Here is a 20,983-nt window from a genome sequence, read left to right on the forward strand (position 1 = left end):
TTTTAGAGAGAGCGGATGAGAAGGAGAAAGAGTGGGAGAGAAACATCAAAGTGTGGTTGCCTCTCATGTGTCCCCTACTGGGGACCTGGCCTGCAACCCAGGCGTGGGCCCTGACTGGGAATCAAACCAGCGACCCTTCGCTTCACAGGCCAGTGCTCAGTCCACTGAGCTACATCAGCCAGGGCAGTCATTGGCCTTTTAGTGAGGATTGCATTAAGTCTGTATATTTAATTTTGTATCCTGCTTCTTTGCCGTATTTATTTGTTTGTTTCTAATATTTTTCTGGTGGAGTAATTAGAGAGTTTTCTATTTAAAGAATCATGTCCAGCTGGCTGGGTGGCTCAGTTGATTAGAGAGTTGTCCTGACACCAAAAGGTTGCAGGTTCAATACCTGGTCAGGGCACATACCTAGGTTGCAGCTTTAATCCCCAGGCAGACCCACATATGAGAGGCAACCAGTTGATGTTTCTTTCTTACATTAATGTTTCTGTCTGTGTGGAAAAGAAAATGTTTCTTTCTGTCTTTCTCCCCTGCCTGTCTCTCTAAATTCAATAAGCATGTCCGTGGGTAAGGACCAAAAAAATAAAAGAATCATGTCATGTGCTTTTAAAAAGTGAAAATTTTACATCTTCATACCCAACTTCATACCCAACTTTGGATATCTTTTATTTTTTTGTCTTGCCTGGTTGCTCTGGCTAGGACTCCCAGCACTATGCTGAATAACAGTGGTGAGAGTGGGCATCCCTGTCTCATTCCTGATCTTAGAGGAAAAGCATTCAGTTAGGCACCGTTGAGTATGATATTGGCTGAGGATTCGCCATATATAGCCTTTACCCTGTGGAGGTACTTTCCTTTTATACCCATTTTATTGATTGCTTTTTTAAAGATTTTATTTTTTTTTTAGAGAGAGGGGGAGGAAGGGAGAAAGACAGGGAGAGAACCATCAATGTGTGGTTGCCTCTCACACATCTCCTACTGGGGACCAGGCCTGCAACCCAGGCATGTGCCCTGACTAGGAATCAAACGACGACCCTTTGATTCACAGGCCGGAAGTCAATTCACTGAGCCACACCAGCCCAGGCTTATAGACTGTTTTAATCATAAATGGGTGTTGTATCTTTTATCTTTTCTGCATGTTGATAAGATCATACGGTATTTATTCTTTTTTTGTTAATGTGATGTATTACATTGTTCTCTTTGTGTATGTTGTGCCATCCTCGTGCCCCTGGAATGAACCCCACTTGATTGTTATGTATTTATTTAGTGTATTGTTGTATTTGATTTGCTAGTATTTAGTTTAGGGTTTTTGCATCTGTTTTTATCAGAGACATCGGTCTGTAGTTTTCTTTTTTGTGTGTGATCCTTGCCAGGTTTTGGTATCAGTGTTATGCTGGTCTCATTGATCTCATAACATGTGTTAGGAAGTATTGCCCCTTCAAATGTTTGGAAGACTTTGAGAAGGATAGGTATCAAATCTCCTTAGAATGTTTGCTAGAATTCACTAGTGAAGCCATCTGTTCCTGCACTTTTACTTTTGAAAGGGGTTTTGGTGCTTGTTTCAATTTCCTCACTGTTGATCTTTCTACACAGATTTTGCAGTTCTTTGTGGTTCAGTCCAGGAAGGTTATATGAGCAACCAAAGTGTCCTTTGATAGAGGATTGGATAAAGTAGATGTGGTACATGTTGTATACAATAAAATACTACTCAGCCATAGGAAAACACAAAATACTGCCATTTGCAACAACATGGATAGACCTTGAGAATATTATGCTAAGCAAATATTATACTCAAAGTCAGTAACCAAATGATTTCACTCATGTGGGATAGTTGAAAGTAACAAATAAAGAAACAAACAAAAACTCCTGGACTCAGACAACAACATGCTGTTAGCAGAGAGGAGAGAAGCGGGTACTATAGGATAAAGGGGTCAAATACATGGTGACAGAAGACTTGACTTTGGGTGGTGGGCACACAATGCAATATACAGATCATGTGTAATAGAAATGTACACCTGAAACCTCTAAAATTTTAGTAACCAATGCCACCCCAATACATTTAAGTTAAAAACAAATGTATCAGGAAAAAAACCCCATCAAAGTGAATGAACCCTGTGCTGCTGAGTTTTTTGAGCTATGTTAATCGTTTTAGGCTCCAGTTCATTTAGTCAAGCAAGACTCTGGAGCACTAGATCATAATTTTCAAGCAGTGTCTATGAATTTATTTTATAGTCTACACTTATTATTTATTTCATTAATCAAAGTAAGATGATTATGCTCTGAGGACTTGGGCATGCTGAAAAATTTTCAGGTATTAATATACTTGAAAAGTATTTTTATTATATCTAGGAGGAAGGGCAAATCAGGGGCTTTATAAATAGCTTTTAAATGTAAGAATTGGCATCCTTCATATAATCACTTCAGAGCTTTAGTATCAGAGTATCTCAGGCACATGGGGGAGCATTCTTGCTGGCATCGTTTTAATGTGTTTTTTATTGACACCTGATGTAGATATGGCGTGGAAATCTTGTTATTTCATTAGTGAATACCTACTGTGTATGAGAAATCAAAAGTAGTGAATTTGGGGAAGTCATGCCTAGAGAAATCATTCTCTGATGCTAATCTGTACTAGAGAGAGGCTTGAGAAGGGAGAAACAGGAAACACATCCTCTGATTAGTATTGAGTCTTCATTTTACCCTGCATATTTTAAACAGGAAATTGCTTAAATGATTCCTGTAGCTTTCCTTGCTCTGCTCAAAAATATTGAAAAATGTGTCAGAAATGAAATAAAGACATTATTAGAGAATATTTAGAATTCTTTGGCCAGCGTTTCTTCCAGTTCTATATGGTCACACTTGTATGTAAGCAAAGGAGACCTCTTCCCTCCGGGTGTTCTTAGATTTTAGCCACCTTTCTCCTCCAGAGAATCAAACTCTTACAATGTATATTCCCTGGAAAGCAGCATTTCATTTGGTCTGTTGAATAGATAATCTTTGGGGATTACTTTGGTACTTGAATAAACACTGAAATACTTCTTAGAGCCAGTAATTTTCCTGATTTTTAATTCAAATCAAGATATATGCAAAACAGGCCACTTTGGCCTTACACTAAGCATGAAACAGGGGAAAAAGGAATGCATTGGGAAAGTTAGGGGCCAAGAATTTGTAGTGTAGGAAATTATTTTTATAAATTGTGTACATTTGAGCACTGGCTGGTATGGCTCAGTGAATTGAGCATGGGCCTATGAACCAAGGGAGGGGTAGTGGTTCGATTCCCAATCTGGGCTCATGCCTGGGTTGCAGGCCAGGTCCCCAGTAGGGAGCTTGTGAGAGGCAACCATACATTAATGTTTCTCTCTCTGAAAATAAATAAATAAAATCTTAAAAATAAATAAATAGTTTGCATTTGTATTTCAAGATTTAACCTCATTCACTCAGTACTTCAAAATCACTGTTTAGTTCCTTTGTAGTATTTATCAATTTTGTAAGATACCATATATTTTTTTCATTGTGTTTATTGCCTCTCCCTGATCCACTAGAATGTCACCTCCACGAGGGCAAAAATCATTGTTTTATTCTGTGAAGTATCCTAAGTCCTGACACCAGGGCCTGGGATATAGTAATTGCTCAGTCCGTGTTTGTGGACTGAGTGAGTACCAGGATCAATCAATCCTACTTTCTCCTCCAAATCTTATATTCACTTCTTCCTGGTAATTATTATATTGCTGTATTACATGTGAAGTAGGCAGTTAACTAGTTGGTAAAAATAACTCTATCTAGTATGAGAAGAGAAGTTTAGGTTTATATCATAAAATTGTGGGTTTTTTTTCCTACTTTGGGTGACCGTGTTTTTCTTATTGATGCTGTTACAGATGTTGCCCAACTCCACCCAGCCCCCACCCCTGAAGAAGTGATTTGTAATACTTGCATTTTTAATAAGTTTAAGTGAAAGCCGTAGTGTTCCTCGAATGCCCCCAAACATTTATTGGGAAGTGGAGGATGGGGAACTTTTTATTTTAAATTCTTTTTGATACGTCTTTCTCAGATGGCAAAGCTGACAACCACCCCTGCAGGTCTGACGTTTGCATCTATAAGTGTGCACGCAGCCAAAGAAGAGGAATCCAAAAAGCAGCTAGTGAAACCAGAGCAGGTAATTTGCTTACAAATGTTTGTGAATATTTTAATAATGTAAATATGATAAAACGAGTTTTTTAATTTTTATTTTTATTTTATTCTTGTTCAAGTACAGTTTTCTGTCTTATATTCCCAGCCCTGCCCCCCAGTGCTCCCCACCTCCCTCCCATTTCCGCCCCCCACTTTAGTTATTGTCCATATGTCCTTTATACATGTTCATGTGAGTCCATCCCATTTTCTCCTGTGATTCTCTCCCCTCTCCCCTCTGGACCCTGTCAGCCTGTTCCGTATTTGAGTGTCATTGGTCATATTTTGCTTGCTTGTTTGTTTTGTTGTTTAGATTCCTGTTAACTGTGATATCATATGGTATTTGTCTTTCACTGGAAAGCATTATGCTGAGCGAAATAAGCCAGGCGGTGAAAGATAAAATGAGTTTTTATTGTGTTGTTGTTAGGTCTATTTATCAAGAATGTCTGAAATATTTGTTAGGCAAATCTTGTAGTTTGTGAGAAATAGTTTCAAGGTATCTTAAAATAAGCACTGTATTATATTTAACCCAGACTTCTAGTATCCTAATTCTAAGGAAAAATGATTAGTGATTTTTCTCAATGAATAATCAATTATATAGGGTCGTAGTACTTTTAAGCAGTCACATTTTTCTTTCTTGAAAATCTGTAGAGGTACACCTGATATTTGGAAGCTTCAGTTTAAAAAATTCATTAAGATCTCATTTTTGAAAGTGACTTTAGATGTTTTCTAGTTCAGCCTTCTGCATGTTACTGTGATGCCCGCTACCATAAGTCCACTAAATGGTCATTTATCTTCTACATGATTAAAACTCTGGATAGAGGAACCCAGAGTTTTGATAGGTAGCCCATTGAGTTTTCTGGCAGCTCTCATTAAATTTAAGGTCCTTCCTTAGGTCAGAAAAATCTGTGTCATAATCAGATCTGAGCATTCACCTTGTATCTCTTGCATTGGTACCTTACAGAAAAATTCTCTCTTCCACCAAACAACTCTTCAGATGTGAGTTATACTTTAAGAACTTTTGCTTCCTGAATAAGTAGATTAGTAGCTTTAGCCACTCTTCAGGTGTCCATAGCTTTGAGTTCCATCATTATCATGATCATTCTCTGCTAAAATATTCAGGATGATTAGTATTTTCTTCAGATGTAAGTATTGTGACCACTGCTCAGTAGAATCAGGCTCTGACTTCTCCTGTTCTACATAATATATTTCTATAGAAACTGCCTAAGGCCACATTCACTTTTATATGTATTTTTGTTTTGTGGCCTCACAATCAGTCTTGCTTATGACCTTGGAGCATGACATAGTGAACTTGCAGTTCTTAAAATTTATTAAACATTTTACTGTGGTTTACTGGTAAGCTCCGTCTTGTCTCAATATGTGCTTATGCATACAGACTTTTTGGATTCAACTGCAAGTACATATATGCCTGTTTAACTTTCATCTTGTTGATCTAATTTATCATGCAAGCCTGTTGTTATCCAATTGTGATTACTGATTTGGTTCTGCATTCTATGTTTTTCTTTTCCAGCTTTAGTTCACACTACGATTCGTCTATATACTTAGAAATGTACACTTGAGTCACACAGGTTTGAATCTGAATCTTGATGCCACCACTGACTGGATGACATTGGAAATAATTCTTACTGGCTCAAATATTCTTTTGCATGAATTTACCATTATCAAATGTACAACTTGCATAATTGTAGAAAATTTAGCATATGCCCAGTAATTTGTTGACTGTAATAGTGCTTTATCAAGGTACTTTCCACATAAGTCTGTATGTACATCTATAACTATTTCCTTAGAATAAATTTCTAGAAATGGAATTATAGGTCAGAATGCATGAAAAATATCAAAATATTGTCAAACTGACATGCATAAAATTAAACAAAAATTATTTCCAGGGCTCCCCTTGCATGCATGTCAGGCACTGTTCTAAGCACTGTATTATAATAATAATAATGTAAAGTTTCGATAATTTTTATTAGCAGCCCAGGATAGATCCACTTCCCTGCTAACTTGCTGTCTCTCAGTATTCTTTCTCCTCTTTTAGTCTTAAAGGGATGATGTTTTTAAGCCCACCTTGACACTCTCATCTTTGGAAAGCTCAAAATCTAGGTAGGAAGATTAGTAACTTGCATTTGTCCCTAGTAGCTAAATTTGCATATTTCTGAATTTTAAGATGCGAATTTCTGAAGGCACTTTTATTGTGTAAAGTGAACTATGAGTCTGTTTACATCTATTTACAATAAAGCCTCTGGTAACCAAAACACAATATGAATGAGGTGTTCTGCTTAACTGAATCTGCTGGTAAATTGGGGCTAACTAGAATGTCTTTTTTTTAGTTCAATTCTTTTTTGTTAAACATTTAAAACATTAATATGCCCCTGCTTTGTTAAATACCATCTGGTGAATATAATTGAATATCTCTTTATTAGAAAACTCTGGAGAGCCATGGGGTGATTGTTTTTGTAAATGATGAAATTTGAAGGACTCTCATCTGTAAAATGGCTGGCAGTGGGCATTGTGTGTATGTGGTCAGCTGTCATCGGATTTTTCTTTTTATAATATTGCTATGATATGAGTTTGACTCATTCTCCTGTTATTTGCTTTTTTTCACCACACAAAATAACAAAGGAAAATACTGATTCGGGAGTTATACTTACTTTCACTCACTTTAATTTAAATGTAGTTTTATAGTTTACTGATTTGAATCCTAAATTCTAACAAACAAGATGGAAACAGACTCATAGAGACTCATAGATAGAAAACAGATTGACAGCTGTTAGAGGGGGAGGGGTTGCAGGAATTTGTGAAAAAGTAGAGCAGGATTGCAAAAAATACCCCCCCAAAACTCATAAAGACAGATAAGCAGTATGGTGATTACCAGAGGAAAATGGGATGGGGGAGGTAGGAGAGGGTATTGGGGCATACATGGTGATAGAAGGAGACTTAACTTAGGGTGGTGAACACACAATACAATATACAGGTGATGTGTCCTAGAATTGTGCACCTGAAACCTATGTAATTTTATTAACCAGTGTCACCTCAATAAATTGATTAAAATATATATACACATACAAAGTCAGCCCGGAAAAAGTCCAACCACTGTTAATATGAGAACAATTTGTGCAACATCATGTAACTTGGCAGCCAAGGAGAGTTGACTGGAATGTGCATGTGTGAACAATGACAGCTTCACTGTATACTAGTCAGTGGGGGTGGTAGATGCCATTAAGTGAATGTGTGTACTGTGTGGCTGTCACATTCAAAATGACTGGGTAGACCAAAAAATCTGCATCCAATTGTGCATAAAGCCTGTACATTCCTCTGTGGAAGCTGTTCAAATGATTCAGAAGGCAACAGCTGTGGACAACTGGTGATTGGCAGCTTCATCACAACAGTGTGCCCACTCATGCATCATGTCTCGTGCAGAGATTTTTTGGCAAAACATCAAATCATCCAGGTGACTTAGTCCCCCTACAGCCCAGATTTGGCCCCTATGACTCCTGGCTTTTCCCAAAACTAAAATCACCTTTGAAAGGGAAGAGATTTCATACCATTGATGAAATTCAGGAAAATATAATGGGGCAGCTGATGGCGACTGGGAGAACTGTGTGAGGTCCCAAGATACCTATGTTGAAGGGGACTGAAGCATCATTGTCCTATGTACAGTGTTTCTTGTATCTTTAAGAAATGTCTCTGTTTTACATATTACATGACCGGATACCTTCTGAACAGACCTCATATAATCTGTATTTTTAGTTGTTTTTAGCAGGAATATTGATGAGGATTCCTACTCTGCCATATTACTGGAAAAGTAGTTCCAACTACTTTATATGTTTGAAATGAAGTGTTGGATTTTTTTTTGTTTTGCATTTTGTTTTTTGTTTTTTGTTGCCTCTAGCTCCCCATATATACTTCACCACCTCTCCAGTCTAAATATGTTGAAGAACAGCCTGGTAATTTACAAATGGGCTTTGCCTCCATCCGCACTACCACTGGTCGTTACATTGGCTGGTGCAAGGTAAGTCTATTCTAATCGTTGTTCAATATTGGAAGTTTCTGATTTCCATTAAATACCAGTTGTTCCAGTTACCCATGGATCTGTAGCGAACTACCCTCAAATTAGTGGTTTCAAACAACTACCATTCTCAGATATTTTATGATTTGGCAAGTCAGGAATTTGATCCGAGTTCAGACAGGTGATTCTTCTGTTGCATGTGCTATTCACAGAGGTCATTCAGTGGTATTCATGAAGTGACTAGGCTGATCTGGAGGGTCCAAGACAGCTTCATTCTCATCTCTAACAATTTGTCACAGATGCTAGAAGGCTGGGCTCAGCTGGGAATGTTGACCAAAGCGCCTAGACATAGCCTCTCAGACAACGTGGCCAGATACCTTACATGGGCAGTTCAGGGCTGCTATAGAAAATGTTACAAGAGGCCCTAGGCAGAAGTCACCAGGTTTCTTAGCTGTCCTCAGATGTCCAAGAAAATCACTTCTAAAGGTTGCTATTGCCAAGTCACTAAGGCCAATCCAGTTTTAAAGGGAGGGGGAAAATGCCATTCCTCAGTACAAGTAACAGCAAATAATTTGTGGCCATATTTAATCCACTGTACCACTTCATAGATTAAAGTAGTTTAGTAAGCATTTATATTACCCAGCATCTACAAAACATTGTTTGGCCTGTTACATGAGTTCTGAGATTACTTCTGAATGTTTTCTTATTTAAGTAAGCAACATTTATACTTGTTTTGTTTAGCTCATAAGACCAATTTGACTAGTCAGTTATTGGCCAAAATAGAATTCACCTTATTTTAATACTTAGCCTTCAGTCAGCATTCCCAGCAGTGGACAGTATTGATGTTTCATTGTCATCATGTCAACATAATTGTATTAGCATCAACATCTCCAGTGTTAGTGTCATCATGATAATGTTGGTACTGTTGTTTTCATCATTCTGACCCAATAGCTGTGCAGATTTACTTCAAATCTATCCTATCCAATTGCAACACTTTGTGCTTTTTATTTCTAACCCATTATTTTTAGAAAAAAAATTCTAGCCCTGGTTGGTGTGGCTCAGTGGATTGAGTGCCAGCTTGCGAACCAAAAGGTCATGGGTTCAATTGCCAGTCAGGGCACATGCCTGGGTTGCGGGCCAGATCCCTAGTAGGAAGTGTGTGAGTAGCAACGACACATTGGTGTTCTCTCCCTCCCTTCCCCTCTATAAAAATAAATAAATAACATCTTTTTTTAAAAGATTAAAAAAAAGCCCTGGCTGGTGTAGCTCAGTGGATTGAGCACAGGCCTGTGAAGCAAAGGGTCGCTGGTTCAATTCCCAGTCAGGGCACATGCCTGGGTTGCAGGCCATTTCCCAGTAGGGGACACATGAGAGGCAACCACACACTGATGTTTCTCTCCCACTCTTTCTCCTTCCCTTCCCCTCTCTCTAAAAATAAATAAATAAAATATTTTTTTTAAAAAGACAGAAAATTCTAATGATCTGATTGAAATATCAAATCTGTGAACTCTGGTCATTCTAAAGTATATTTAAAACATCTGATGAACATATGGTGTTATTTCTAAACATTTTTGCCTGTCAGATAATTCTGATAATACTAGTTATACGACATACTCTTAATCATTTAATCTCAGAGGGAAATATCTTAACTAATTAAGATCTGAATAATTTCAGCAGCTGGATGATTCACATATTAGTCTCCTGAGACCTCATTTTCTATAGTATTGTTGAAGTTATTTTCAGTGAGGCAGATTGTTCCCGAGAGATACTTAAATTGCTATTATAACTATCACCCAATTAAAACAAAAAGACTGAAAGACCTTTATATTCCTTAATATCCTGAAATGATTAGGTTGAAGAAGGGCACTTTGAATGCATTTCATCTTCAATATAAACAATGTTTGCTCTCTAATTTTTCTCTAAAGATGTAATATATTCTTAAAAATTACTTCTGACTCAATTTATATTCTGCATTCCACTTAGGGTCGTTCGGGGAAAACTCAATTTCTACTCCTACTCCTTGATGTTTTGAAATTGGGGTAGCAGTGACCCCCAGTGGTAAAAGCGAATTTCTAAACTCAGCTAAGGAGAATCTTCCAAGAGAAGTGACAAATTTGTTTCTTTGACAGTGTGATTCCTCCATCAATTAGTCAATAGGTATTACATGAAGATGAAAATTTTCTCAGGACACAGTTCCTAAAGAGAAGTAGTTCAGTGGTGACTTTGTCCAGTTTCTGAGAACATGATGAACAGAATGAACCTATGTGTCTCTGAGCACCATGGGAATATGTGAGACAGAGTTACTAATACCAAGATATGTCAATAGCAGTGACTTATTCCTTTTGCATCTAATATACTCATTTCTACTTTCTTTGCTTTGAAAATCTCATTTTTTATTTTAATCCCATGGTTTGAGCGCAGTTATTTTAGAGAAGAAGACCATAAACTTAGATTGTGTTTTCTGGTTCCTTCAAAATGGAATACAGCATGACCATGGGCAATTAATAGGGGTAAATCATTTCATGCCTTCATTATTAAAAAGATTTATTTGTAGAGAGAGGGGAAGGCAGGGAGAAAGAGAGGGAGAAAAACATCTATGTGTGGTTGCCTCTCACACGCCCCCTACTGGGGAGCTGGCCCACAACCCAGGCATGTGCCCTGACTGGGAATCAAACCAGTGACCCTTTGGTTCACAGGCTGGCATTCAGTCCACTGAGCCACACAAGCCAGGACTCATGCCTTCATTTTTCTTCTGATGTCATTGAGATGGCACTTTGAACTTAATAAATGTGTGTAACAATATCTTTTGCATTACAGTGAATTAGTTGGAAACAGGTAAAAGGAAATGTTTGATTGACAGCTTTAATCCCTTTGTGGATTAATTAATCTTGATTTGTAGAGAATTTATGGACACTAACTTCTGTAGCATGATTTCTATCCTGAGATAAATGTCATAGTTAGGTTTTTTCCTCATTCTGGTGCGCACTTAAAAAGGAGAGAAGGTGAACTTTTCTTTACGTGTTTTGTTGTTGTTTTCTCCACAAATTGTTATACTGTTGCTGCTGCATCTTTATTAATCAGATGTTGCTTCTGAGCTGACATATGTTTCTCTTTATGCTTTATTGAATTCCATTCAATTTTCCAGGCCATTATAAAATAGGATGATAAATCTCTGTATTTTTGCCAGTAGTTTTGTATGCACTGCTCTGATGATTTCATAGGAAGTACTTGTTTATTTGGGGAAAATACTACACAAATATTATGCATGTTAAATAGAATGAAGAGTAAGAAATAAAGAGAAGTTAAGTTCAACAAATATCCTCATAGTGAATAAATAAGAAGGTTAGATTTAGATTTGGGTGCAATGCTAAGTCAACATTTTGATAAAATCTCAGAGATGTTATTTAATCAAAAAAATTATCAGCATTTTCAATAATGCAGATATTTTTTTCTCCCTTTTTGCCTAGGGTGTTTATGTCTTTGTGAAAAATGGGATAATGGATACAGTACAATTTGGAAAAGGTATGTGAGTGAACCATTTATAATTAGGAATGTTCTATTGTCTTTTTAACTTGCAAGGTTTAAAAGTGAGAAAAATAAACGCGGTTTATTTTATCATGTTTTAGCAACTGTAAAGATACTCTGCATAGCAGTTTATGATAACAGTAAAGCAATTGTATTTGTAATTTATTTGGCTATTGTTATATGCTAAGTCACTATGATAAGCATCTTACGTAATTTATATAATTTGCTTTTGGTAGTAATTTTGTGACTGTTGGTATCATAATTATTCCCCTTTTACAGATGAGGAAACTGTGTTTTAGAAAGAGTAAATAGATTGCCAAGACCACATAGCTAGTAAGTGGCTCCACCTGTACTCAAACTGAGGTCTGTTTTACATTATATACTCATAAAGCATAAATTAGAAACATATCTCCATTGTCATCAATCATTTTAATTAAGTGCTATTTGTTGTTAAAATATATAGTATTTTGCTCTTGATCATTAGGGAACACTGTACCAATCAGTCACCATAGGATATTTGAGCTAATGTTGGAAAGCAATTGTATTTGAGTCTTTAGTTTGATAATGGTATTTGGCTGCAGATATAGCTTCCTAATAGTTTTGGTGTAAGCCAGTTGTCAAAATAAATGTATACAGCACCCAAAGAACAGCTAAAATTTTAAGTCTCTGCAGATTGATGACCTGTATATGTATTGTCATCATTTAATGTATGTGGGAATTAATTCCAAATTATATTCCTCATCAATTTTGAGGAATATAATTAAATTACTGATGGCCATTAAATATTGGGTTGACCAAAAAGTTCATTTAGCTTTTTTCTGTAGAATGGCTCTAGTTGTCTTTAATTCCATTTGCAACATTTTTTTAGATTGTGTTGTGACAGCTGTCATATCAGCATGCATTTTTTTTAAAAGTGATCAAAATTGGTGAAGTTTTGTGCAGCCACTGTAATATTGAATATGGAAGAACATACACAGAAATTTTGATGTATCATGCTTATTATTCCAAGAAAGGTAAAAACACAACTGCAAGGCAAAAATCAGGTCTGTGCAGAGTATGGAGAAGGGGCTGTGAAGGATCAAATGTGTCAGACGTGGTTTGTGAAGTTTCTTCATACTATTGACATTTTGGCCAAATGATTCTTTGCTGTGGGGCTGTCTTATGCATTGGAAGATGTTTAGCAGCACTCCTGGGCCTCTACTCACTGGAAGCCAGTAGTGAGAGAGAGCCGGCATACTCAAAATATCCAAATCAATAAAATTACTGGTGAGCTCTGGCTAGTGTAGCTCATTGGATTGAACACAAGCCTGCAAACCAGAGGATCGCAATTCAATTCCCAGTCAGGGCACATGCCTGGGTTGTGGGCCAGTTCCCAGTGGGGGACACATGAGAGGCAACCATACATTGATGTTTCTCTCCCTCTCTCCTTCCCTTCCCTTCCCTTCTAAAGATAAATGAATAAAATCTTAAAAAAGAAATAAAGTTATTGGTGAAAATTAAAATTGTACCTTTTATTTTATGGAAAAAACTAAACAGTCTCTTTGGCCAACCCAGTAATTAACCTATGATAGGAAAGTGCAGTTTTGGACTACATAGAACCCATACAATTTAAATATATAAAAAGCCAGGAAATCAGACTTCTGCCCACTCTCCATCTGCTTTTTGTTTAAACTTTTCAGCCTGATTATCTTGGTTTTAACGAAAAGCAACAGTGGTTCTACGATTACTAGTCCTACCAGTGTTTGAGCGAATAAGTCCAGAAGCATTTCTCTTATAGGTATATAATAGTTAGACAATCAGGAATTTGCTTCATAGTAATCCATATTAAGGTATGGAGTCTAGCATCATATTTCATTCAAGGGTAATACCTGTATTATTCAGAAAACAAATCTCGAGATCAGCTGTGAAAGGAAGATTTAATTTTGTAACAAGTAACTATTGTAACTCGCTCTTTAAATTGGTACTCAAAATCGTTATTTTGTGTTGCTCTTTTGAAGATTATTTAAACCTTCTGCTCTTATCTGTCTCTAACTGTTGTGTATCATACCAGTTGCAATAAGTCACTTATATTCATTTTTAACTGATTTCTTGAGATGCATATGTTTACCTGAAGAATCCACCTCGAGATTTTCTCCCCAAAATGGGAGTGATTACTGTTTCTGGATTGGCAGGCTTGCTGTCAGCAAGAAAAGGTAGGGGTTAAACATACAAATATCCTCTTTTCAAAATGTATTATATTTCTGATTTTTACTCTCACAGGAAAACCTCATATACTTTACTGAATATTATTAGGATAGGCTACCTTAAAATATTTAGGTTCTATAGTACAGCATGGTTACTTTTACTAATTTTTTTCAAGAATATAGGTATTTCAAAAGATGTTTAACATCATTAGTTACTAGAAATGCAAATGAAAAACACAATGAGATAGCACTACACACCTATTAGAAAGTCTAAAATGAAAAAGGGCAACCATGGCAAGTATATTTGAAAATGTAGAGCAGCTAAAACTCTCATACACTGCTGGGGAACACAAAATGGTACAGTCATTTTGGAAAATAGTTTGACAAAAAGCTTGTCATAAAGTAAAACATACACTTACCATGGACCCAGTAATCTCAGTGCTGGGGATTTATCCTAGAGAAATGAAAAAGCTGGACACAAATGTTAAGAGCAACTCTGTTCTTAATCTCCAAGAGTTCCAAACAACCTCAGTGTCTTTCAACAACAAACTAAACTGTGGCACATCCGCACGAAGGTATACTACCGGGCAACAAAAGGAATGAACCCTTGATATATGCAACAACTTGATGAATCCGAATTAAAGAGGCCATTTTGTATTTGCCCGTCTTCCACCTCGGGTTATAGAAACCCTCTCAGCACACATTCCCGCTTCCTCTCCTCAGTCCAGCCCTTTCTAAGCTGATGCAGTTATCTGACGAGTAGTAGCCATTTTGGTCATCTTGTGTTCATCCTCTGTCCCCAGCTCAGTTGCCAGTTGCTGTCCCCAAACTCAATGACGTGGGGTGGGAAGTCCCAACTCTGAACCAATCTGGAATCAGATATCAGTTTAGTTACACATAGTCAGATATAAAACCTATGTGAATGACAATATTATAACGTTCTAACTCTAGCATATATATATATCGTATCCTAATAGACCTTACACTCTTCTTATAACTAATATTAATGGCTCCTTATACCCCACTTTTATTCTAATGCTATGAACAACTTCTAATTGGATACATATTATAAAGTATTTATCAGGGAAAAATCGAAACCCAAGATCACCATTTGTAACAGTGAGACTCAAAAAATTAAATTTTGAAGGAAATTTGCCAAAACATACTACTCAGGTTTCTATGAGGAACTGATAATCCACTTGTAAGGTACAATGTTCCTTAGGTCATTCACAGTATCTCCCAACCAATGTCAAAGCCAGAATAATATAACCAGTGTTTTTCAGACTGCAAACCTTAACATCGTAGATAGTGAAATAAGCATATTCATCTCAGGAAGCATTTATTAAAAATAAAATAGGCCCTGACTGGTGTAGCTCAGTGGATTGATAGTGGGCCTGCGAACCACACGATCGCAGTTCGATTCCCAGTCAGGGCACATGCCTGGGTTGCGGGCCAGTTCCCAGCAGGGGACGCATGAGAGGCAACCATACATTGATATTTCTCTCCCTTTCTCCTTCCCTTCCCCTCAAAGGTAAATACATAAAATCTTTTTAAAAAGAAAAAATGAAATAGAAGAGAATTGCAAACATTAGACTGTTTAGTACTTCTTGTGGATAAATAGTGGAGGGGAAGAGAGAGAATGAGAATGAATGTGTGTGTGTGTGAGATAGGTCATAGGTCAATGTAAATTTTGTTCTTTAATATGAGCCATGCTTTAAAAAGCTGGACGGCTGTTGGTTTAGTCTAACCCTGTTATGCTACAGATTACACATAGAGGTCCAGGGGAAGGAAATACCGCCATAGTTCCATGATAAATAGCAAAACAGCTAGTTAGCGGCTATATCTAGAGTTCTTTACTGCTTATGCATTTAGATCTGTTGAACACAAAATGAAGTTTATATTACTGTAGTTTATTTTACACAGTTTATATTACTGTAGTTTATATTGCACAGTTTATTTTACTGTAGACTGGCCTTTCATATCAAGTGAAGAGAGGATGAATGTTAGTCTTTTTAATACCTACAATAACACATCAGGTAAAACTATGTCTGTCCCAGTTTAGGAATGACGCATTAGGGGAGCTTGGCAGAGTCAGGGAAACGTACATTAGGAGACAGTGGGTCAGCGCAATCAAGAAGCAAACTGTGTAATCAATAAAATATATTGGGGAGAAAAAAGCAAACTGTATATACTAGAATACTAGTATAGATGCTTGTGAGCAAGACTAGAGTAGCAGAGCAACTTAGAACCTATTTTAATACACCTAGACCCTTTTATTCAATACCACAAAACCCCGTCTTTCTCTAAAGAAAAGTTGGGCTGGAGGTTGAAGCAGTGCACCTACATGCTTCCTCTGTGCTCAGTCTATTGTAGACAAGACTGTAGACAGCCCCCTACTAACATGGAAGCCAGACAGAGGAATACCCCTGGCTTCTTGCTTTCCCTAACCTGTAGAGTAGCCTGCAAACCTTGAAATGTCGCCACGTATTTTCCACCTTAGTCTTTACTGATATATCAGGTAGGTTGTTTCATTTTTCAACTAAGGATTGTAAGAGTTGTACCAGAGAATGAAAGTACTGACCCTCAGTTAGAAATTCCGTCCTCTAATTGCTCAGATCATATTTACAGAGTCCAAGGTAATCAGAGTCCAAGCATTTAAAGATACATTTTGTTTTGCACCAACACTCTATTGGAACTAAGCTATGGCTTAGAGTGCTGGGTTTTACACTATTGTACAGAACCCGGGGTCCTGTGGACGTGGCATGAGGGACAGGGACAAGTTGCACACAGAGGGTTCAACACCAGGCTCCCTCCCACAGGCCAACCAGAGTGGTTTCAAGGGAATAGTTGTATAAATGATGTTCCTAGTGACATTCTGTGTTTCACATTTATTTTTAAAAGGGTTTTACCATCCAGAAAAGTTTGAAAATGACCCTCAGATGCTTAGATAAGACACTTGGAAATCAAATGATTATCTCAACATTTCTTGCAATTATTAAATCATTGCTTCAGTATTCTAAATCAGTGACATGAAGGACCTCTGTACTTTTCGCAGCCCTCAGCTGATTATAGTTAGTTGGATCTTTCACCTTCTGAAGCACTTAATCAAAAAAGGTCCACTTAAGTTTTAACGTGGTTGACGAAATGGAACAATACCTAGTTTTAAAAAAGGAAAAAAATCATCAGTGCCCTTTGTGCAGGTAATTATCATGTTAGATTGAGGATATTTTTCTTAAATTGGATATGACAACTTGTGGGTATTATTTCAATTGTGATCCTTAATGACGTGTAGCTAGCATCTTGATTGGTATTATTACCGAAAGAGTAATTTAACAAGATGATGGCTTTAATGGGAAAAAAAGAGAATATTAAAATTATAGAAGCATCAAGTTTCTGGTAGCATATGTTAAGGATTTAACAGTTTATTTCAATTTCTCAGGTTCTAGATTTAAGAAAATTGCTTATCCATTGGGACTGGCCACTTTAGGAGCAACTGTTTGTTACCCAGTTCAGTCTGTAATAATTGCAAAGGTAAGTTCTTTCTAAGTGAAAGCTGCATTTTAATATTTGTTTAAACTCTTGGTGTAGCAATATTTAAATGTCATATGGTACCTGCAACATTTAATTTTCAGAGACATATAGTTATCAACTGTTATATTGGCAAAATTACAGTAACATCTCAGCATGGTTATGCCACTCCTGACATATGATGCTCACCAATAAATAGGATGACTTTGTTTCACTATAATTCAACATTATAAAGGCTGGTTTGAGCATTAAGTTCAGGGAGACTGAATTACAATTTATGGGGATAAATGCCACTGTATCATAGAGCCCATGTAAAATTCTATTTTTCATTGACAGAAAATTCCAGCTCCTGGTAGCTCTCAGTTCAGCAAATTAACATAATGTAAGGACCAGTCACTTGGTAGGTACCCAGACAAGATAACGGAGGCTTCAGAAAGTGGAAAAAATACAGATAAATACACAAATTCAGTTTTGAAACCATCTGGAACTAAGTAACCCTATCCATGAAAATCCATATGATAGTTTTGTCATTTTCTTGTGAGTTTACATGCAAATTCAGTTATTTTCCTAGGAATCTGAACAGCCCCTGTCAGTGTTTTGTTTTGTTTTGTTTTGTTTTATTTTATTTTTAATGCATATTAGGAGTGAGAAGGAGAGCTTTGGGATATACGGTTTTTTCTTCCTTTACTTCTTCCCTTAATTATCAACATTTAGCCTTTCCCCTCACACTTTAAGCAGTGTATGATGTTGCCAAAAGGACTTTTTGTCCTTTTATTATCATTATGGCATCCCTTCTAATACTGATGCAGATAAAGCAGCCTATGCGGTACTTTGAGAATGTCAAGGTTATGGGGCCCTGCGCAGCTTGTAATGTAATCAAATTGTAAAAGCTTATACCAAACCAATATTATTCATGAAATCTGGTTATACTTGAGATGATTGATGAAATGGTACTTTTATTTTTTAAATGTTTTCCAAAATTTATGCAGGAATTAGCTGCTTACATTCATTTCATATTAGTGCTGCGAGAAACCTTTGAGCTCATTACCTTCAACTTTCTCATTTTCTCATTTACCAGCAAGGGAACTGTGGCCCACAGAAGGTTCACTCTTTTTGACTGCACATGTCGTACTTCCCTATCCATTTCTCCCCTCTGGCCATGATAACGGCCCCTGATTCTTTTTGTTAGTTTACAGTAATGACTTCATATTTTTTCATAAAACTGATACCCACTCATCCTTAAGTAATTAAAGCATTGCAAAAAAATATGTAGAAAAAACAAACTAACACACTGAAATTCTTCCATTGAGAAAAATATCAGTGTTAACATTTGATAGAATGATATTCTACTCATTTCTTAAAATAAAAATAAAAATATTACTTAAAAAATTTTTATGTTTTTTTCATTTTCTTTATAGAGATAGAAAAATAGGTGGCTGACTAGGCAGATACAGTTTCATAAGAACAGGATCATACTAGTGTATTAGACATCTTATTTTTAATTAAAAAGTATTGAAAGTATGAACATTCAGTTTTAATACTTTTTTCCAATTTTTAAGGTATTAAATTCAATTTTACTTTGACAGAAGGAAATAGAAACAATTGCTGATATTTAAATTAAAATTACTATGGTAAAATTGTTACAGGTATGAGTTCCTAAAAGTTCTTCTGTGGTTAAATAATAATTGTTAATTATATTTCTAGAGTTGGGACCCTTACTTTTTCTTTAATGTCCATATAACATTGTCACATTATCATATGTAACATTTGGTAGAGTCTAATATTGTGTATATATGCTATATTATATATGCATGGTCCAGCACAAATAATGCCCATTTTTTATCACAAAGTCATAAGCATGTGATTCTGTAACATAACAATATCACACTTAAGCACACTGTATGACACTTTACGTGAAATATGGAAATTAAAACTATAAATTATTATACCCATATTATGACCCTACCAATACTACTCAAGCACATGTTACTTCTGCTGGACCCTGTATATTAGACATGAATATATACGATATTAGGATATACCAAATGTCACATATGACAATGTGACTTGCCTACCCAAAACCAAATGAAAAAATGTAGGTATAAAATATATACATTCTAATTTCATATTATCAGAATCAGTAAATCAGTAGTCATCAATTAATCAAAAGTGTTACAAGAAGACATTTTATTTGTTTGTTTGTTTGTTTACTTATTTAAATAACACTAAGAGACTTTAATACCTCACCTATTCAATGGATAGATTGTCCAGACAGAATATCAGTAAGAAAACATAGGCTTTAAATAACATATTAAATGAGGTGGCAAGGTGGTGTTAACTAATATACAGAGAACATTCCATGAAAAAGTAACAGAATACATGTTCCTTTCAAGTGCACGTGGAACATTCACTAGGACAGATCATATATTAGGCCACAAAACAAATCTTAAAAATGTTAAGAATACTAGAACAATATTATGCATCATTTACAGCCACAGTAGTATAAAAGTAGAAATCAAGTTTTTTAAAAATCCTAAATATGTTTATCAATTTAAAACATAAATATGTATTCATTTTTCTCACTTTTGAAATGGGACTTTTCTATGAGCACGGATCTTGTAGCTGAAGATCCATCGCATCTTTCTTTTTTTTTAAAGATTTTTAAATTTATTTCTACTAAATAAATTTAGTAGAAAGGAGGGGAAGGGACAGAGAAAGAGGGAGAACAACATCAATGGCTGGTTGCCTATTAAGGGCCCCCCCACCGGGGACCTGGCCTGCAACCCAGGCATGTGCCCTGACTGGGGATCAAACCAGCGACCCTTTGCTTCACAGGCCCGTGCTCAATCCACTGAGCTACACCAGCCAGGGCTCATAGCATCTTTCTTCTAGTTAGCCATATCTGTGTCTTCTACTATTTTCAGTTTAGATTTTTAATCAATAGAATGAGTACTTAAGTAAATAATATAAGGGTAGAATCCTCCCAGATTTGAATTATTTCCCCTAGAGTTTCACAGTTGTTTTGTTTATTAGTTGTCTCTAATTCGATAGCAGTTATTTCACTTTAAAAATTTTTAATTAGATTTATTAGGTGACATTGCTTAGTAAAATTATATAGGTTTCAAGTGTATAATTCTATAATACATCATCTGTATGTTATATTATGTATTTGCCCCCGAAAGTCATTTCTTCTTCCATGACATTTGACCTTCTTTATCCTTTTAAGAACCCCTAACTCTTTTCCTCTGATAAATACCACACTATTCTCTGTCTCATAGTGTTTGTTTGTTTGTCTTCATTCATTTTTTGCTTTCAGTTTTAAATCCCAAGGGAAGCAAAAGCAAGAATCAATGAATGGGACTATATCAAACTCCAAAGCTTCTGCACAGGAAAGGAAACTGTCAAGAAAACAAAAACACGACCAACCAAATGGGAGAAGTTATTTGTAAACAGTGTCTCCAAAAATATCCAAAGTATATACAAAACTCATACAATTTAACATCAACTAAAACAAGTGATCCAATTAAAAATGGGCAGAGGACCTGAATAGACACCTATCCCA

General features: G+C 36.2%; 1 protein-coding gene across 1 annotated transcript in view; it reads left to right on the top strand.

The window, feature by feature from the left end:
- The window catches only part of APOOL (apolipoprotein O like), a 40,515-nt gene that overhangs the window by 7,418 nt on the left and 12,114 nt on the right, over window positions 1–20,983 (top strand). The window contains exons 2-6 of the mRNA XM_037038338.1: window positions 4,043–4,147; window positions 8,069–8,188; window positions 11,653–11,707; window positions 13,804–13,902; window positions 17,333–17,424. Of these exons, the coding sequence (XP_036894233.1) occupies window positions 4,043–4,147; window positions 8,069–8,188; window positions 11,653–11,707; window positions 13,804–13,902; window positions 17,333–17,424 (471 nt within the window). The remainder of the gene's footprint in view (window positions 1–4,042; window positions 4,148–8,068; window positions 8,189–11,652; window positions 11,708–13,803; window positions 13,903–17,332; window positions 17,425–20,983) is intronic.

This window comes from Sturnira hondurensis, unplaced genomic scaffold (genome assembly GCF_014824575.4).
Source record: "Sturnira hondurensis isolate 20B ecotype Veracruz unplaced genomic scaffold, ASM1482457v3 Scaffold0024230, whole genome shotgun sequence".
Lineage (NCBI taxonomy): Eukaryota > Metazoa > Chordata > Mammalia > Chiroptera > Phyllostomidae > Sturnira > Sturnira hondurensis.